General features: G+C 36.9%; 1 protein-coding gene across 1 annotated transcript in view; it reads left to right on the forward strand.

The window, feature by feature from the left end:
* UNC13C (unc-13 homolog C) overlaps positions 1-20,964 on the forward strand; it is a 4,920,764-nt gene that overhangs the window by 1,297,041 nt on the left and 3,602,759 nt on the right. Inside the window, exon 4 of the mRNA XM_044078941.1 lies at positions 15,548-15,626. Coding sequence (XP_043934876.1) covers positions 15,548-15,626 — 79 coding nt within the window. The remainder of the gene's footprint in view (positions 1-15,547; positions 15,627-20,964) is intronic.

Raw genomic sequence — 20,964 nt, forward strand, 5'->3', positions numbered from 1 at the left:
TTTGACCTTTGTTAACTGGGAAAAGTCCGACTGGGCAAGTGCCCTTTTTCAGTGGAGGCCCAGGGAGAAAAGCTCCAAACATGAGAAAATAACACATTACATCAGAAAGCTAGGAGAAAAAAACATGAAGCATTTAATAGTTGTATAACAGAAAGTAGGTTGAGGTCAGACAGATTTTACTTACATAAATAAACTTCTAGCCTCAGAAAAATTAGGTGAGAAAAAAAGAGTGAGTAACATACAAGAGTCAGATTCGATTGGATATATTATTCTGCAGACAGAAACGTACAAGGAGAAAAAAGAAAAAGGTGAAAGGAAGTAGAGAGAGCAGGAGCTGTAAGATTAAAAGTGTATGAGTGGGTGTTGGTAGTAGAAGGGGGGACATGGTCAGAAGAAGGAAGAGAAGGAAATAAAGCCGGGAGGATAGTGAAGAAGATGAAAGTGAGGCTAAAGAAGGAGGTATGGTAGGTGGGTAGGATGTAGAACGGGGAGAAAAAAAGGTTAGTAGCAAAGGTAGATGCGGTTGAGACATGGTTTAGTAAAATACTGGGCAGAGCTGGGGCAGGAGAATGAAGTTGATTGCTGGGATACTAAGAGGGGTTGAGACGTCTAATACTGAAATACTAGGCAGTGTCGGAGGAGTTGCAGAAAGTGGACTGTGCGGGCACTAGGCTGGGTTGAGTCAGGAACAGAGCCAGGTGTTGAGGAGTCTTTCTCTTAGTGCCTTTTTAAATTTGTGACTATTTCGGATGGATCTTACAGCTAAAGGAATTTTGTTCCAGACCAGAGCCACTGTGAATATATCCATGGTGGTGCAGCGTTGTTGCCTCACAGCAAGAGGTTCTCCCATTCGATTCTCGGCTGGAGTGTGGGGAGTGCCTTCTGTGTGGAGTCTGCATGTCCTCCCCGTGGTTGGGTGGCATTCGAAAGACATGTAAGTGAGCATGCCTTTGTTGAAGGTTGAACGTCGAGCTGGCACCTCGGCGTTCATGAAAATCTACTGCCAATCATTAGCGGACCAGAGTTCCACTGTGGCGACCCCTAACCAGGAAAAGCCAAAAGACAAACAACAATAACAACCAGAGCCACTGTGAAGCTGTATAAACTAAGGCCCATGGATGTTTTAGGTTTGTAGATTGCCAGGAGAAGTTGGTCAGAGCTTCAGAGTGGGCAGTTGGGGGGATAAAAAGTGATGATGGATAAAACGGCTGAGCAGGATGCTGGTTTATTGAGTATGGAAAAATTTGAAAATGTTAGTGATAGTACATTTCAGCTTTGCTATTTTTATTTTTGTATTTATTTATTTCTTAACTGCTTAAACCCTTTAGGCATAACTGTGTCATTTATGGGACCACCAAGGAGCACAGTCTGGTTAAGTCGCTTGCATGTTACATAGAAAGTTAATCATTTTGCTTGGGAAAGTATGACAGTTTAAAGTAATTTATTAAGCATTATTGTAGTAAATACGTTGAGATGGGATAGATTCAGCATAATGCTTTTGTTTGCTCAAATTACATTCAGAGTGTCAGTAGATACATACAGAACTGGCAGTACATGGAATTTATAATTAATCTCTTAGTACAACATATAAGATAATGTTGTATAGTTCATATCCTCTTAGGACCGGGCCACAGAGAACTCAATTAATACAAAATCTTGTAACTATGGTGGCCTAGGCCAGCTGTGCTACCTGGGAGATGTAGTGTCATCACTAGGTGTACAGCTGTTGTACCCTAAAAACACCCAATTCCTAGCCCGCTTTGTTGGCATTTCCTCAGTGCAAAATTGATAGGCATAAATAAATAAATAATACGTCAGGATATAGTAAGGGCCCACAAAAGGCTAGGCACTAATTGGGCTTTAGTTGCTCAAGTTGATAAAACAAAAATGTAGGCCTCTGTGTTTCATCACCTTGTGCTCCTGTCCATTATTGCTCCCTACTGACATGTCGACTCTTGCAATGTCCACATTTTCCATTAAGCATGCATCAGTGACCTCTGTGTGTGAGAGACATTCTTTGACAATGAGTGATGCTGCTGATTTCAGTATAAATAAAAAATATGTAATTTGCATGTCACTTGACTATCATAATTTATATTTATTTACCAGAGTAGCGCATGTATCTCAATGGACCATTTGCAGTCGAACACAACATATTTAAAGATATAATAATATGCTAAAATAATATAAATGAACATTTTTACAGATGCAATAATATGCAGAAATTTGGGTCTATATTATAAAGTCGAACAAAAAATGTCGACTTACCTTTGATCGACACCTAAATGTCGAAGCTGCACTTTATTGAAACTCCAAATCATCAATTTCTTTCCAACAGAAACAAATCGGTAGGTCAGCAATGGACACCACATTACTATAAACACTATTAAGTGGGTGGCTTCACCCACACACCCCCCAAAATGGGGGGCTATGCCCCCCACACCCCCCAACAAAATATACAAACTCCAAGATTGCACTACAGTCAAGAAAAGGTCAGATGTAACAGAACGGCCAACCGATTTCTTTCCCTTAGAAAGAAATCGATGATTTGGCCATTCGATGAAGTGCAGCTTCGACATTTAGGTGTCAATGAAAGGTAAGTCTACATTTTAGTTGGTTGACTTTATAATATAGACCTTAAAATTTAACCGTTGCGAACTTTTTTAAGTTTACTCGTTACATGAAAGAATGATTTTGTATAGTGGCTTCTACTATACTAGAGGTTTGCACATCAAAATATGGGAGTGTTAAGAGGTGATAAACTGCAATACAAAACAATGCTGATAACTTCTATGTGCATGGGATGTATCAAAAATGCTATTTATTTATATTTTTTAGCATTTTATTGAATCTGTAAATATGTTTTGTTCATTTCTTATGTGATCATATTCATCCAGGCTCTGCCTACAAATGGTCCACTGAGATAAGTGCACTAACCTGGTAAATAAATATAAATAATATAAGTAAAAATATAAGTAAAAAATGATGTAATTTACATGTCATTTGACTATTACCGGATTAGTTAAAACCAATATGCAGAATACTGGCTGTTAAAACATTTTTACTCAAGTATTCTAGTGTATTTATACATCTCTCTATCTCTCTTTCTTTGTCTATATATATCTATCTATCTATCTATATATATATATATATATATATATATATATATATATATATATATATATATATATATATATATATATATGGGTCTATGACATTTCATTGAAAATTCCTGACATAGGGTCCAAATCGCCGAAAATCCATTTCGCCGAAAATAGTACTGACTGTATCTGCCCTTTTCCCCTGCTGTAGTGCGATCTCGGAGTAAGAATATTAAAGTAGGGGGGTGTGGGGGGCACATCCTCCCATCTACTCAGGTTATAAACTACTTACTTGCCCTTTTAATAGGGATAGCTCAATATAAAACAATACTAGACAACATTAAACTGTACTGGGTGGGGGGCTGTACCCCCACACCCCCCCACTTTAATATTCCCACTTCGAAATTGCACTACAGTGGGGAAAAGGGCAGATACACTGTCAGTACTATTTTTGGTGAAATGGATTTTCGGCAATTTGGACCCTATGTCAGAATTTTCGGCAAAATGACACCGATCCATATAGATAGAGATTATAGATATATATATATATATATATATATATATATATATATATATATATATATATATATATATATATATATATATATATATATATGTATGTGTGTCTGTCTGTCTATCTATCTCTGTCTGTCTGTCTATATATACAAAATTAGCAGATTGTAAACATATTTAAAATATTTAACATGAAAAATAATACCTTTCACATTTCCATTAAAACACTCATATGTCACTTTAATATCATCATATGCATTATGTCTTCTCGCACTCTAACAAAAAGATGTCTTGGCTTGATATTCATCATTAGAATAACTCCTGCTGTAGCAAGTACTTCCCAAAGCTTTCATGGTACCTCCCACATGCCAAAACCTTTAGTCAGTTTGAGCTGAGCAAGAAAGGTTTGGATGACAAGTCATTCAGAGCTTTCCTGCTGCAGAAGAGAGCAGTCCTGTGTGGGCATTTAAGGGTTGAAAGTCAGCTAACGCAGTTCCATTGTTGGGCAGAACAGCTCCCTTCAGAGGAAAAAATCTATTTTACATTTTATGACAGAAAATTAAATTTTCCTGTGATACTTAATTTATTAAGATTGGAAAAAGAGTTATTATTGACTGTCTTGTGATTGCTGATCACTTAAAAATAGCATTCCTTTTCTTACTTTTGTGGTAAAAATTAGTTAAAGCTAACTTTAAGCTATTTCTTCTTTGGCAAAAGTTGTGTTATTTCACATTTCGGATCTGGGATATGTGTTTAAAGTGTTTTTGACTGTGTTTTAATGGGAGAGTTACTTTTTTACAACTAACCTGTTTTGCCAATGATTGCTGCCAAGCTTTCCTGCAAATCAGTCCCCTTTTCAGATTAACCATAGAACAACCTACTTGTTTCTCAGATCTTAATTCTTCCAGCCACAAAAAGGAAAAAAAAATAATGCCAAACATTCTTTGCCACCTCAGCAGGCTGCTAAACTGCTTCAGCTGCAAGTGGGTGACTCTGTTGTGACCTAAAATGGTTACTCAGACCACTCTTCTTTATTCTCTGGTCTCGCTGGTATAGTCCCTGCAGCTTCCATGGACTGGAGTTAACCATGTCCTCTGCTGAATTTTGTGTGCCATTGATGAGCAAGTAAGAGCCAATCTTGATGATCCTGGGAGAAGTGGCAGGAGATGGCACTCTGCCTAGCCATTACAGGGAGGTTTTTGCTGGCATATTAGGTCTGTTTCTGCAAAAATTGTTGTGAAAAAGAAACAAGAACTTAAACATGTGTACACTCCCGTCTCAGTTATTCTCATATGAGTAATTTATTTGATTTACTCAATGTTTAGTGGAGATTCTTAAGCCTTCCTGTATGTCTGTCTCTCATAAAAGAAATAGGGATCTTCATACTGAAGAGATTCAAAAATTTGAAACTCAAAGTGATTATGAAAGCACCGATTATGTGTTGTCTCCTCAAACTTTTGATTTTGATTCTGATGAGATTGTGGCTTCAGCCAGAACTTTTCAAGGATTCTCTTTGTCTTTCTCTGAAACCATTCCTAAAATGAATGAAATGTTTTACCTGAAAACAGTGAAGTTTTCAGTCCCTCAGGAAACATTAAGATTTGTTACCAGTGGGATTCCCAGAACCTGCTGCCATCCCTCCAGACCGTTTTACTTTGGAGAATGTTTTTGTCACAGCTGGCAATGTCCCTGGCAGCCAGCCTGCCCCCCACCCCCCCAGACAATATGAAGTGCCTCAGTCTTTTAAAATTTTTATATTCATCCCAAATCACCCCCAACATCCATTGCTTTACAGATTTCAGGAGATGCTAATCATTTGCTTAAACAGTAAAGACATGAAGATTCTTGATGGAGTTGGGGAAAATAGTTTATTCTTCTACAACACTTGTTTTCAGAATTCTCAACTGTCAAGTTCATATTGAAATTTTATGCTTGTTGATTTCAGAATATTAGTAATATTTTATCATCCATTTCCTCTTGTGAGGAAAAATCTGCTTTTTTGTAGTGTGCTTTCTTCTGAGTCTCATGTGACTACCCACTGTTCGAAATGTGCATATGGTTCTGTTGATGTCACCTACAGGGCTGCTGCTACTGGAACTGTTATGAGGAGGATTTCCTCCAAGAGGATGTCAGAAATGAAATTCCCCCTCGCCCTTGGTAGGGAAATAGTTTTTGTACCTTCTGCTGCAGAAGTCATTAAAAAGTGTGATGAGAGAGGAAAGCTGATTCAAGGACTCCCTCAGAATTTTTAGCCTTCTACATGTTTGCTAAAAGATTCAGCACTCCCTCTTCAACCTTCTTTAAAAAGCAAAAAAAAAAAAAACAGCAAGCTGCTGGTAAGCAAATGTGCAAATGTTTAAAAAGCTATTGGAGGAAGGCTCCAAAAAGAAAGCAAGCTCCGCCAGTCCCAAACAAAGGACAGTCTAATAAGTCTGAGTGACTAGATAAAGGATCCCCTTCTTCCATAAAGTCTAAATCTCCATTTTTCTCTTTGGGAACTGATAGTTTCAACCAAATCAAACCAAACCAAATCAAAGATTTCAATACTATTTCCCATAGCTTATTGCTTTCTAAACTCTCTAACCTCAGTCTCTCTCCATACACCATCAACTGGTTTACCAATTACCTCTCAAACAGACAACAGGCTGTCAAACAGAATAAATATACCTCTTCCCTCAAAGACACTTTTACAGGTGTCCCTCAAGGCTCAGTACTGGGCCCTTTACTCTAACATCTTCATAAATGACTTCCATCCCTAATACTAAACTCATCCAATATGCCGATGACTCTACAATTATATGTTCTTTTAAATGTCTCTCTACACTTCGGCAAGATACTCAGGCAGCCTTCACCAATACCGAGATATGAGTGCCTCTAAATCCAAACGTATGATTTTCAACCCTACTAAAAACTCTAAAAATAGACAAAAATACCTTCTTACTTACAAGTTAAAATATGACACCTATTGAAGTAGTATCCCATACCAAGCTCCTTGGCATCATTATTGACAAATAACTCAAGTCTGATATTCATCTCCAAACTACTATTAAGAAAACCCACCAAAAACATGGTATGCTTTACCACCACAAATCATTTCCTTACTTCATCTACTAAACTTACTTTCTCAACTACTTATCTGCTCCCCTCTCTCATGTACAGTGCTCCCATCTTTATCAATCTCCAAGCCACCATCAAATCTAAACTAGCAACCTGCTATAACAAAACTGCAAAGTTCATCACAGGCTCCAAATCTTCCTCTCATCACTGTGACTCTCTCCTAAAACTGGCTTCAGCTCCCCAACTACCTATCTTACATTCATCTCGCTACTGCCCATAAACTCATCTTTAAGAATGTCCTACTCTCTCTTCTACCTTCACCATGCATCTTCCATACCGATCCCTCAGGGCCAATAATCAAAACCTACTTGAATTGTACAAGCCCCTACACACTCCTGGTCAACTCCTTCTGTCCTTCTGCCTTGCACAGAAATGGAATTCACTCCCCCCTCACATCCTCACCTTCCAGAACCCCACTACCTTCAAAACCTTACTTCATTCTCATCTCACTTCCAAATGGAAATGCTCCTGCTCCCACCCCTTCCTAAATTGTTTCACTTACTTCCGCCCACACCTTATTTCCTCCTACACATTTCACCTCCACCTCAATCTTCCTCATCCATACCCTATCTGCACCCATCCAATACTAATCTATTCCTATCCTCCCCCTTACTCCTCTCTCTCTTATCTTCGTATATAAAGCATAATCTATTTCATATCTACATTCTATTATTTACAAAATGGTGCATAAAATCTTATAATCCTAATGATTCATTTTGGATCCTATGTCTATTTATATTGCTTGTTAAACTTATACTTTTATATTGGTGTTTTATTGTTTGTGTATGTATTTTTGACTGTATGTATATGTATTTACATGTAGCTTTTCTCCCTGAGCCTCCATTGAAAAATGGCTCATCTTGGCCTAATGGACTTTCCTGGTTAACAAACTGCAAATAAATAAAATACATAAATAAATGGGCTCTGAGAGTAATTGACCAAGGTTGCAGATAGCAGTGGGAGGTTCTCCAACCTTTTTGAGGATTCTTTCTCACCAAATAAACCAAACTCTTCTTTTTCCACCTGTCATATGCTCATTCAGGGGATGACAGAAGCTGTCCCTCATCCTTGCTTACGAGAAGAGTTTTATTCAAGCATGTTTCTGGAGTCAAAGGCAGAAGGTTCTTGTTGACTACTTCTAGATCTTTCCTTTCTGAACCTGTTTGTGATACTGCCCAAGTTGAAAATGTTGTCACCTCACAATATGATACCCTTTATTCCCCATTTTAGTTTTCTAATGAATTAAATTGAGAAGATGCAAATCACCACATTCCAATAGATTTAAATGTCAGATATTTCCTAAGGTTTTCTATGTCTAGATCAGATTATCAGTTCTCTGCATTAAACTTTGGTGTATGCACTACTTCATGGGTATTAACAAAATGTCTTGTTCCTGTGATAGTCTACTGTGGACTGCAAGGCATTCACATTTTTCTTCATCTAGATAACTTACTTATCTTTTCACAGTTTTATTTCAATATGCCAAGAATCTCCTGATTGAGTAAGGGATCTCCTATATAAGATTAGATTTCAAGAGAACATACATACTTCCTTCCTAAACCAATTCACGTATAACTTGGACAACTGGAAGGGGAACAGGACATTTATCCCTGGTTTGGCACCTATGTCTCTAATGGACACTGGTGGCCTGTAAATGGTTTATATTCCAGGTCCCTTCTTATAAATGTTCCATCTACCAAGCCCCTGCTTATACTTATCAAGAGTACCAGAACTTGTCAGAGATTTGAGATGTATGGCTAGGCTTAAAAAAGCTAGTACAAACATATAAACCTATAAGTCTTGTATGACTCCTTTTCACATGATTGTTTTCCTGTGGTGCTTCCTGTACACTTCATTTCAAAGAGGTTTTCTTCCACAGGAAAAAAATACATGTATATTTAGATCTATACCTGGATTTTTTTCCACACGGACTACTGTCTCATCAAGGGAATATATCATGATTCTGAATCTCGTGGCATGTATGATATAAGTGATACCTCTTGAAAGACTTCACAGGATTAAAATCCATTGCTACTTGAAGTTTTAGATTCCAGTTTTGAGGTCTGTAAAATGTATTTATTTATTAATTTTTCCTTTGTTAAATGGCTTAGTCCACTGGGCTGGGGGGCCCATTTTTAGTGGAGACCCGAGGAGAAAAGCTCCACAAATACATGATAAAAAAAGATGATGCCAAAAAATAATATATGTATATCATAAAAAAATAAATAAATAAATAAATAATAAAAAAAAAAGTTACATTGCAACTTTAAAAACATTAATACTCGAACCAAGGCAGAAAAAAACAAACTAATAACTCCACAAAACAGGAACAATAGCAGGACAGCAGCACCAGGACCAACGAAAAATTAAAACTTTAATAAAGTAAAGCGCTTTTCATTTGAATAAAATAGACAAACTTCATCGAACAATTAGTAGTATATTGAAGCTTAAAAGTTTAACAAGATGACATTGTCTAAGTTTATAATTAATTTTATATATTTATTTTGTGCTATAGGTATCTGTACAGGAAATGGTTATATCATGAACTATATTTTGTACTATAGGTGATGTTAGGTTGATTCTCTTTAAATGCCCCCTTTTTTCTTTAAATGGACGTCTATTTTATTAAAAAAAAAAGCGCTTTACTTTATTAAAGTTTTAATTTTTCATTGCTCCTGGTGCTGCTGTCCTGCTATTGTTCCTGTTTTGCGGAGTTATAAGTTTAAAAACATACAAAAAGGGCAAATTAGAAAGACATGTCAGTAACAACATTAATGCCTTGTAAATGATAATTAAAACTATCAACAAAGCTCCAGAAACACATGATAAAAAAGATGATACTGAAAAAATACACATATATCATAACCATACCAAGTTACATTGCAAGTTTAGGAACATTAAAAACGGCACGATAAAGAGACGTGAGTAACAACATTAATGCCTTATAGAAATCTTTAAAAGTATGGCTTTTGTCCATGTACAACAACAAAATGATATTGGCAGAGTTGGTGGACCAAAACGGAGGAATAGTAAGTGGAGTGTAGTAAAGAGTGAAGAGTAATTGAAGAGACAGAGAATAGCAAAGAGTGGCAGTTGTGTCTGTTATAGTGGGTGGGGTGGAAGGAGATGTGGTAAAGATAGAGTGGACAAAAGGAAATGAGGAGCAAAGAGTTGGGGTGACCAGGGGAATAAGAAGTAAAATAGGGGGGCAAAGACGGGATGAACATTTAGTTTTTAAGAGTGTTCAGTGGTGTAGCTATGGATTCACAGGACTATAAGTATATATAATGTATGAAGGGAATAGTTCTGGTGTGGTAGTGGCAGATTAGGTGAGGTGAAAATTTTGTGGAGGAGACACTGCATTTGAAAAAGGTGGTCAGGTCTCCCATTCTGTCCTCCTGCTCAAGCATTGTCAGTCAAAACAGATGCCCCAGACTTTGCTTGAGGAATAATGTATACAGGAGTAATAGTGTAGGGTCCTTGGAAGAAAAACACAGACCAAAACACATAAACATCAACATAAAAGAGATGTTAGTTCTAATAAATGCTCTCATCTCTCTCAAGTCATCTGTGGTCCCTTGGACCACTGCAAGTGCTTACAGATAATACCACAGTGATGCAGTATATAAGCAAACAAGGGTGAACCAGATCTTGCTTTCCATGAAGACTAATCATGGTAGCCAGAGATATAGTATGATCGCTCAGTACACATATCTTCCTTCGCATCATAGGAAAATTGTGTGGCAGGAAAACTGAACAGAACCAGAACAGAACATCATGGATGGAAACTTAATCAGAGGGTCTTCCATGAATTGATCCAAATGTGGGGAATACCTCAGATAGATCTATTTGTCTTCACTCACAAAAGTCAGATGGCAAAATTTTAATGCAGAACTCTAAGCAAGAAGGCCTAGAGGAATTTGCTTTTACTTGGATAGGAATGTCACTGTATACTCTTCCACCGTTTCCAATCATATACAGGGTCATTCTGAAGATTCATAAGGACTCTCCAAAGTTCATTGTGGGTGACTCCCTTCTAGACCAGGCAAAAGTGTCTCTTCCTTCATTTGGACATGGACAGGGTTAATTACCACAAGCTTTCTCTCAGACTGGATTTTATATAAGACCAGGGGTGTTTGATGCATCTGAAACCCAGACAACTACAACAGGCTGCTTAGATGATAGAACACTAATAACGTTAAACCCCATTTTTGTTAAGGAAGTGCATTAGGTATTTCTGGAGGCAAAAAAGCCTACTGCTAGAAATCATATATTAGTAAATGGACAAGGTTTTCTGGTTAGAGTTAAGAAAAGGACCAGCACCTAAAACAAACAAAAAAAAGGACCAGTGCCCATTCTGGGGTAGTGTTTTTCTGCTTTTGCAATATTTGTGTGAGTTACTTTCCTATGGTCTGTCTTCCGTCTCAATCATGGCTCATTTGCTGGATATTTTAGCATGTCTGAAATGAGTTTCCCCTCTTTCAATGTAATCTTGTGTGAAAATATTTTTGAAAAGGGTGTTGTGTAAAAAGCCTCTTATAAAATAAATGGTTCCTCCATGGGACCTTAACTTTGTGTTAAAAATTAACACTTGCTCCATTTGAATCAGCTCATTGGGTTGACTTCAGGTTATTGATCAGGAAACATACTAATTGCTTTGAGCTTTGCAAGAAGAGTATGTGAGCTGCAAGATCTCTTGGCAGGTTATCCTTATCTCATTTTCCATAAAGACAGATTTTCCTTAAGAACTAATCCTACAGTAATGCCTAAAGAGGTGTCTATTGTTTACCTTAAGCCAAGCTGTCAGTCTGTCTGTCTTCTTTCAACAACCTAAAATGAGAATGAAATTATAGTCCATACCTTGGATGTCTGCAGACAACCCAGCTACTATCTTGACAGAAGAAAATCTTTCAGAACTTTTGATCAGTTGCTCATTTCTTGTGAAGGTAAGAAAAATTGGCAATCTATATCAAAACATTGTATTTCCAAATTCTTATGGCATTATCTTTTGTTGTACCCACTCTAACAAAACTATTCCAGGAGGACTCAAGGCCTATTGTAACAGGGCCTTGACTTCATCTTTGATTTTTTGGAAGGTGTTGGAATCTAGAAGTATTCTAGAATTAGCAACTTGGTCCCTTGTGCATAATTTTACAAAGCACTATAAAGTAAATTCCTTCTTTGGGTCTGTGACAGGCTTTGCTAAGACCATTCTCCAGGTGTTCTGGTTACATCATTCTTCCACCTCCTAGTCATGTTAAGCTTCGGTAATCTACCCATATAGCTTACGCTACTGCAGTAGTGATACTAATGATTAACATTGTACAGTTTTATAGGTAAAATTACCTAAACAGTATTTGTTCAAATGATCATTGCTACAGTAACCACTTCCTCCTCCTTCCCCCTTATTTTTGTATGCTTTATGACAGGGTGTGGATGCTTAGTATTACAGTCCTACGTTTGACCTCCCAGGATTTTAGCCTCCCTATGTCTGACTGCAGGCAAGCTTTGAAAGGCTTGGCACCCAAGCCTCTTTTTTAGTCTAATGGTTTGGATATGGTGAAGGTGCCCGTAAACTTTTGAAGTTGGCCAGCTGTTGCATCCTTAACAGGACAGCAGATATATCCATAGCAGGAAATAACCTGTATTGTTTATCATTCAAACATCTGCTGTTATTGGTAAGTTTACTTAAACAACTGTACTTTCTGCATAGTTTTTTTAATAAACTGAGGTATGATTTAGTAAGATCCTATCGGGTGCATGCAGGCTATTTCCAGATCAAATCAACATTTTTAAAATTAGTATGCCTAAAAAGCAAAAAGTTAATTAAAACAAGTGTGTGTGTGTGTGTGTGTGTGTGTGTGTGTGTGTGTGTGTGTGTGTGTGTGTGTGTGTGTGTGTGTGTGTGTGTGTGTGTGTGTGTGTGCGCGTGTGTGTGCGTGTATTCCTTTCAGGGGAGACCTGAGGTAGTATTTATTCTACTGGGGAACATTTGGCCAGGTCATGAGGAAACTTCTCATGCTATTTTTGATAGGTGCCATTGGATCATCCAGCTGAGCTATTATCAACTCAAGCACATGGGACCTCAGTTTAACATTTCATCCAAAGTAATTTCCCCAAAATTCATGTGTGTGTGTGTGTGTGTGTGTGTGTGTGTGTGTGTGTGTGTGTGTGTGTGTGTGTGTGTGTGTGTGTCTGTGTCTATATCTATATAAATGGGTCTGCTTCAATATATCAAAATACCACAACATCAAATCCTATTTCATCAAGACCATTCATCGAAAACCCACATCATCAACTCCCGTGTAATCGAACTTCCTCTCCGTAGTTACAAAGTCAACCCCGGTGAATTAATTCACTCACAATTAAATGATTTGACTTTCCACAGTAAGTAAAAGAACCTTCAGTCACCCAAAAAGAAACCATAACTAAAAAACAGAGGAAGTTCTCATATGCCGTTGTAAAATTAAAGCACTACTACTTCAAAGATACGTAAAGATATTTACATTTTAGCACCATTGTTATAGTGAAAAAAACTGCAGGCAAGGGAAATCATATCTATGCTGCAAATCCTTCTCAAACACAAACTCCACCTACTTCGTGCCCCACCGTCCAAAACACTGCAAACCTAAAGTATCATGTCCAATACTTTTGCAGGGAGGAGGCAACCTCCTGCACCTTCCGAGATTACACTACATTGCAGATGAGGGTAAGCACCCATGCCACACCCACATCTACACAAGAGCTACCCACTGAGGTATACATTCTCTTTTGGGATTATCTTATACATGTACAGTATCTCCATTCTGTTTTTATAGTGTTGCTATGGAGAAACAGGACATACCTTAATTTCGATGAAGTGAGGTTTGATATTTTCCATTTTCAGTGTTCATCTCATCAAGAACTAGGGATGCTTCATAGAACCAAAATCTTTCTCAACGACACAACTAAAGCTATATTTGCCACTCCTTATCTCCTTCCGAAACTTCTTTATGGTGCTCCCATCCTTACTAAATTTAAAAATCACAAAAATCAAAACTTCAGGAATACGACGACAAAGCTGCTAAATTTGAAGCAAATACTGGTTTCAGAACCCACCATTGTATAGCACTAAAAAGCCTAAATTGTTTAGAACTACCACATCAACAAACATATACACAACTTCTTGCCACCTATAAAATTATCCAGAATCCATCTGCTTGTTTGACACTAAATAACATTCTACACAACTGTGTTCTAAGTTGGTCATTACAATCCACTGACTAAAAACTCCTTCCTGTCCACAAACCTATCAAATCTGCTGGGCATTCTTTGTACTCATACCAGGTTGCTAAGACCGGGAACGCCTTATCTATATTCATCAGGTCAGTAGCCCCTCCCATCCTACAAAACCATTCTGAAAGACTTGCTAGCCAATGCAGGCTCTGTTCTTGCTGAACACCAGAATAAACTACTGTATATCTATAAACGTGGAAAAATCCTATTCATACCTTACATCTCCTTCCCTTCCATTCTTCACTCACATCCTTACTTCTATCAGTTTCTCTCTTCTGGCTTTATCTCTAAATGTACAATAAGCCTGATCTTCTCTCACTTTGTATTTCAATTCCTGTTTGTATTATACTAATGTACCTTTAATTTCTCTATAAATGGGCAATAATTTCTCTGACTGTTAAATCCTTGTCATATAGCTTGTAGCTACTCTTAATGAATGTTTTCATACTGTGTCTAATTTGTTATAATTATTTAAACTGCATTTGTATTTTTTATTATTTTTAATGTCTGTATAATTATTATTCTTAGAAAGTTTTATAATACTTTGGAACTATTCCCCACAGGCCTCTGCTGAAAATGGGCTACTACCCAGTCGGGCTTTCCTAGTAAACAAATGGCAATAAACAAACAAATAATAAATTAAAATGTTATTTTTTTCATTATGTTGATTTTCAGAATGCTGGCATTGATCAGCAGCCTGTCAATGCTTTTGCTTTTATTCTTTTTTCATTTTTTACCCAAACCCCTTTATTGAATTATCCCTTGTGACTTAGGCACATTTACATAGTTTACATGTGCTTTTGTAGATTATTTTATCAAGTTCACATGACAAATGGTTGCATTTGTCAACTCTTACTAAGTCAACTACAGAATTTAAGTGCCGTTCTCCCTTACATTTGTTGTTATGCAGCTGCGGAGTAAGTCTGCATAAATAAGGGGGTCTATGGTCAAAGCCCCTAGACGTTATCATTGTGTTGTTTGTGCTCCATTATATAAGTTGTTGGTTTAAAGGTTGTGATTTTTAACTTTGCAATGTTGTTGTTTGTGTTCAAGGTAGTGTGTGTGTGTGTGTGTGTGTGTGTGTGTGTGTGTGTGTGTGTGTGTGTGTGTGTGTGTGTGTGTGTGTGTGTGTGTGTGTGTGTGTGTGTGTGTGTGAGTGTGTGTTGTTTGATATGTTTCCTTCACTGTTGAGATTGGAGACTTCTCATAAATGTTAAATCTTACTACATACCGTGGCATCAAAGTCAGCTATTGAGTAGTTTAGACCATGCACTTAAGTGACAAAGCTGCCTGCTGCAGAGAAATATAGACGTTTAAGTCAATACAGTATTTAACAGAATTAAGTGACTGTAGTTATTTAATTCCTTGTTGGATTTGTCTTCTCTCTCTTTTGTTACTATAAGACTGTATTATTTCTAACTGGCATGTGGTTCATTTTTTGTAAAGCAATACATAGTTTTTTAACAAAACAAACTGATAGTTATTAATAATTTTTTAATAAATTAAAAAATAAAAAGTCTGTCCTGTATTGTCTTCTCCAGGCCCGGAAGTGCACTTTATGGGATTGACAGCATGCCTGATCTACGGCGAAAGAAAACTGTGCCCCTTGTCAGGGATGTGGTGAGTAATCTGTTTTACAGAGGCTATTGTAATGCATTTTTAAAAACATTCCATATTTTGTTCTGTAGTGCTACACATGGGACTATCTATTATAGGAGAAAATGTTTTAGTAAATTAAATGTGGTTTATTCATATGTCAAAAAGATAAAGCAACATAACCTCTCAAGATATTAGTTATAGTCATTATACAAACCAAACCAGATTATATTTCTGTCTTCATGATCATTTCTTATGTTGAATTCTGGAAGGACAAATAGAACTAGAAATATTATTGGACAGTAATGTGCAATTTTATTGCATGCTGATATTCAAAGAAAACATTTTTTAAGCAGCCGCTTTACTTTGCTTTTTAAATAATATTATTTACTTTTATATGTATGTGTCATTCAGAAAAGCTATTTATATTTATGAAAATATAAAGATCACTTCAAATGTAGCATTAGATATCTATACATATTATCATTCTGCAGCATACTTGGAAATGTATATTGAATCACAGAAAATTCAAGGGAAATAATGTTTTATTGCTTACACACTCAACAGATATATATATATATATATATATATATATATATATATATATATATATATATATATATATATATATATATATATATATATATTCAGATAGATAGATATAGATTGATATAGGAGTAGATAGATATAAATCTGAACATGCCTACAATTTGCATGATAATCACTTGAATGTGTTCACCTCCTCCCTTCCCATTTGTCTTTTCTTATCATCATAGCTAACTTGGCATTGGTTATTAGATAATAGACAGTAGCTAAATCCAGATCATTTCAGCATCATGGCTTATTGAAAATAGAATTAATCCCAAAAGCTTGAGTCAGGTCTGGTATCCAACCTGTGACGCAGAGGGTGACAGGACTAAGAAGAAACAGACTACAAGACATTAGCCCAGATAAAATCACTTTAGCTCTCAGATCCAGGAGACTCTCTTTCTCTCTGCTGCCCTCCCTGTGAAAGGACTAAATACACCTTCTTGAATTTTCCAGTAGTTTTTTTAAGTTAAGTAGTTATGAGTGTTCTTGTTCTAATACAATGCATTCTGCACTACACTTGATCTTAGCCAAAGGCAGAAAAGCGGCTAGATATTTAAAGGCAATTACAGGTCAGATATTTAAAGGCAATTACATACAATGGTGGGATGGTCCAGGGGAACTCATTGTAGGAGGTTAATCCCTTATTTGAGTATTCCTAAAAGACCCCTGAGGGTTTACCAGCTCAGCAGCCTGTGGTAACGCATTCTTAGCTACAAGTTTTTTATTTTTATTTTTAACGTAGAAAAAATGACAGCATACCTTGAACTACCACTACAGAACTTTATTTAAGACAACACTTTCACGTGTGCTCCATCAGGTCCATCTAACAGGGTGGTTTGTAAACTGTTTTTTAGTTTGATCATTGAAAATGTCTGGTTTTATAAGGCTATTACCAAACTTTCTTACCGTGTTTTGTGTCACATATAATATGAGAGGCTATGTCTGCCTTTGTGGGGCTCATATTCCTAGAACCAAATTATGAAAACTTTATTACACAAGTTTTTCCAGTCTGACTTGTCCTTATCAATACTAATTTTGCATGTAATATGAGAGAATGTGTCCATTTTACAGGGTTCATATCTCCTGAAATACAATATGAAATGATAATCTTTTTTTGTTTGGCATAAAGGATCACAGTACTTGCCTGTAAGAGGCTCATATACATGATTGATGTGACCAGTCCATAGTCTTCTTCCTGATGAAGACAGATCTATGCAGGGGAACTAGTCACTTATAAGCACACTAGGTGGTTTGAACAATACATGTCTCCAGAAACATAGGTTACAGTGGAAATAAGTCACAGTCCTCATTTTTACAGAACTCATGAATATGCACAAGCAGGAGTAAAAAAATGCAAGTAAGTTTGAGACCTCAGAGCCTTTTGTATAGGCTTTTGGTGTACATGGAATAAAATCCACCAAGTGTTGAGCTACAAAGTATGCAAAACCTTTAATAAACATAAGACTCTCAGATCTTCTTAGAGCATAGGCACACTGTGCCTACTGTGTAAAGAAGAAAGCAGTGTGGAGTGGAATCCTGGGTTATAAATTTTCATTGTACTACAAATTGCAGAAATCATGTTAAATGCATGCCAGGTGGCTAGAATATCTATACCTGGTTGCTATGGGATATTCATGATGACAGGGAGAAAGTTCTTTGTCTCCAGGCATGGGTCTACGATGTTTCAGTCTGAGGTACTCACTAGCAAACCTCGTTCTGGGTCTAGCAGTTAATGAGGACTCTTCTTTTCAGATTATTCCTCTCCTCCAGCACCAGGTGGTGAATGTTTGACTTTTCTGTTCACATTCATCCTCCCTTCAGGTTCTGGGTAGTGTAGTCAGTGCAAAACAGGGGTGTACAACTCTGTACCTGGCTGGATGAAGGTCTGGAAACTGGGAGAGATCAGACGGAAGGGCAGTTAGCCTATCTCCTGAGAGAGGGGGGTGGTGCCATGAGGCCCAGGGTGCGGTTAGGTGATGCAAGAGGCTGATTTAATCAGTGTTGTGTTTGACCTCCATTACTCACTCCTAATGAAAAAAGAGAAAACCCAGTTTCAAAATGAGTAGTAGAAAACATTTTCAAATAACTATTGCTGTTTAATTTTGTATACACCACAAGGTAAAAAGCATTTTCAAACTCATAACAAGTGTGTACAAATCTTGAAATCACAATATATATATATATATATATATATATATATATATATATATATATATATATATATATATATATATATATATATATATATATATATATATATATAGATATATATATATATATATATATATATATATATATATATATATATATATATATATGGGTCTACTTCATTTCACCTAACTTCCAATTCACTGACCTTCATTTCACTGACCCATTTCACTGAAATTTCATTTGACTGACACTTCATTTCACTGACAGTTCATTTGACTGACAAGTATTACCCTGGAGTTAGAATATATTTGGGGTGGTGTGGGCGCAGCCCCACTTCATTTCATATGATATTGTTAAGTTTTGATATAATATTGCTTAGTAAAGAAAGGGGGCTAGCCCACACACACCCCCAGTAGTGGGGGGGCCACACACCCCAACTATATATTCTAACTCCAGGGTCGCACTACAGTGGGGAAGGGGGCATATTCCATTTTCATGCTAATAATACTTGTCAGTCAAATGAACTGTCAGTGAAATGAAGTGTCAGCGAAATGAAATTTCAGTCATTTGGTCTCAGTCAAATGGGAGTGAGTGAATTGGAAGTTAGGTGAAATGAAGTAGACCCATATATATATATATATATATATATATATATATATATATATATATATATATATATAAATATATATATATATAAAAAATAAAATGATAATAAACAGTGTGTTTCCCTGTGTTACTTTGTCACCAGTTAAGCTTTACTAAGGTAGACACAGTGGTCTACAGTTTCAATTTTTTTATTGGTGTTTTCATATTACCAGCAGAAACTAGAGTTAATTACCAGTTTATGTCCAAATCCTGGTTTAAACAGTACAGGTCTTTTAGCTGTATGATTCATGGTTCAGTTTCCTACTGCATGCACACTTTTTATTTGAATGCTTGAGTTCAGATCAGGGTGGTGGTGGGCATCCAGCTTGGACTAGTTTAACTCTATCTTTTCTAGGATGGTATTTTTGTTTCCTTTGAGTGTGCCTATAGTGAGCTTGTCCAGGATATGGAAGTAGAAATCTTCATGATTTGGGATACCATGGCAGTGCTTGACTAGTTGTTTTTTGACCATCTGGAGTCTCATGTCAGACAGGTGGTGTGCCACCTTGATTTTGAACTTGTTCAGAGTTTCCCTACATAAAAACAACTGCATCCATTACATTGTGCATGGTATATCACAAAAGTAGATGTTGCAATTGTCACAGGAGCTGTTATTTTTCTCATGATTACTGGGGAAAAGTAGTAATCCTTATTGCTCAGGTAGTTACAGTAAGTACAAAAAGTGGGGGAGGGGAACAGGGGAAAGTTCCTCTGTTGTCCTCCTCCAGTCTGAATGTAAACTAAACCCAATTCCTAATGTTCCTGGTTCTCTTGAAAACAAAACAAGGATGGGGTCCCAGGAGTTTTTCCCAGTTATTTATTGTATATAATCCCCACTCTGTTGTGGGTCTTTCTGGCTGATGTGTAATTCACTGTAAAGTGACTGTAATCCACTGTAAAAGTGACAGTCATGCTTCTTTTTATTTAGTCCTCTTGTGGATCCTGGTGTTGGCTTCTTTTGAGTCCTAGGAGTGTCCCAAGGTGGGGGAGGGGGCTCAAAATGAGGTTCTCTACCTCCTTTAATGTTCTGATAGGGTCCGTGGTAGAATTCAGTAATCAATTGCTGTATTCTCTAACCAGAAAGTCTTGGTGTAGGCTGATTGGATTTGTGATGAAGTCTCTAAGCTCATTAAATGTGTGATGAAGTCTCTAAGCTCGTTAAATGTGTGATGAGGTCTCTAAGCTCTTTGAAGACATGTCCAATTCTCATCCTCTAAGATTTTATAACAGTTCTTTTGGTGTTACAGGATTGCATGTTTTTACTGAGCAGAGGCATATTAACCCTAGTTGGTTTTCTGAGCAGCTTATTGGAAAGGTATTTGTTTAGAGTCTTTTTAGATATGGTTATATCTAAAAAGCTAAACAAGGACTTGCTGTGAGAGACCATGAATCTAAGGAACCTAATGGGATTACTGATATGATTGTAATAGTCAGTCAATGTGGCTTCATCCCCTGTCCTGAATGATAAAAATATCATCAAATTAACAAAGAATTTCATGGATGCAAAATAGGGGCTTTGGTACACAGCCTCCTCCTCCCATTTTCCCAGAACCACACTGGCCAGGCTTGGGGCCATGGCTGCCCCCATACCTATTCCAGTAGTCTGCTTATAAAACCTGTTGCTGAATATGAAGACGTTGTTCCTAAGGATTATATCCAATAACCTTCCTAAAACCTTTAGATGAAATAACCTTTCAGGAAGCTCTCTCCCTCCTGTTAATATATTCCTGCCCTTTTCCATATGCCTTTGTTACAGCTTAAATACAGTAGCTGCATGGACGCACTATATAAAGGGCTTCTACATCTGTTGTGATCAGGATTCTGGAACAGGTGACCAGAGTATCTCAAATTTTACCTAGAAAATCCAAAGAATCTAAAATAAAAGACTTGATTACCTCTGCCATTGATTTGATCTAAGCATCGAGGTAGATGGATATTATCTCAGGTATGGAACCACCATTTGCCTCTTCTGGTC

The sequence above is a fragment of the Protopterus annectens genome, chromosome 7.part1 (genome assembly GCF_019279795.1).
Source record: "Protopterus annectens isolate FY-2018-M chromosome 7.part1, PAN1.0, whole genome shotgun sequence".
NCBI classification, from domain to species: domain Eukaryota; kingdom Metazoa; phylum Chordata; order Ceratodontiformes; family Protopteridae; genus Protopterus; species Protopterus annectens.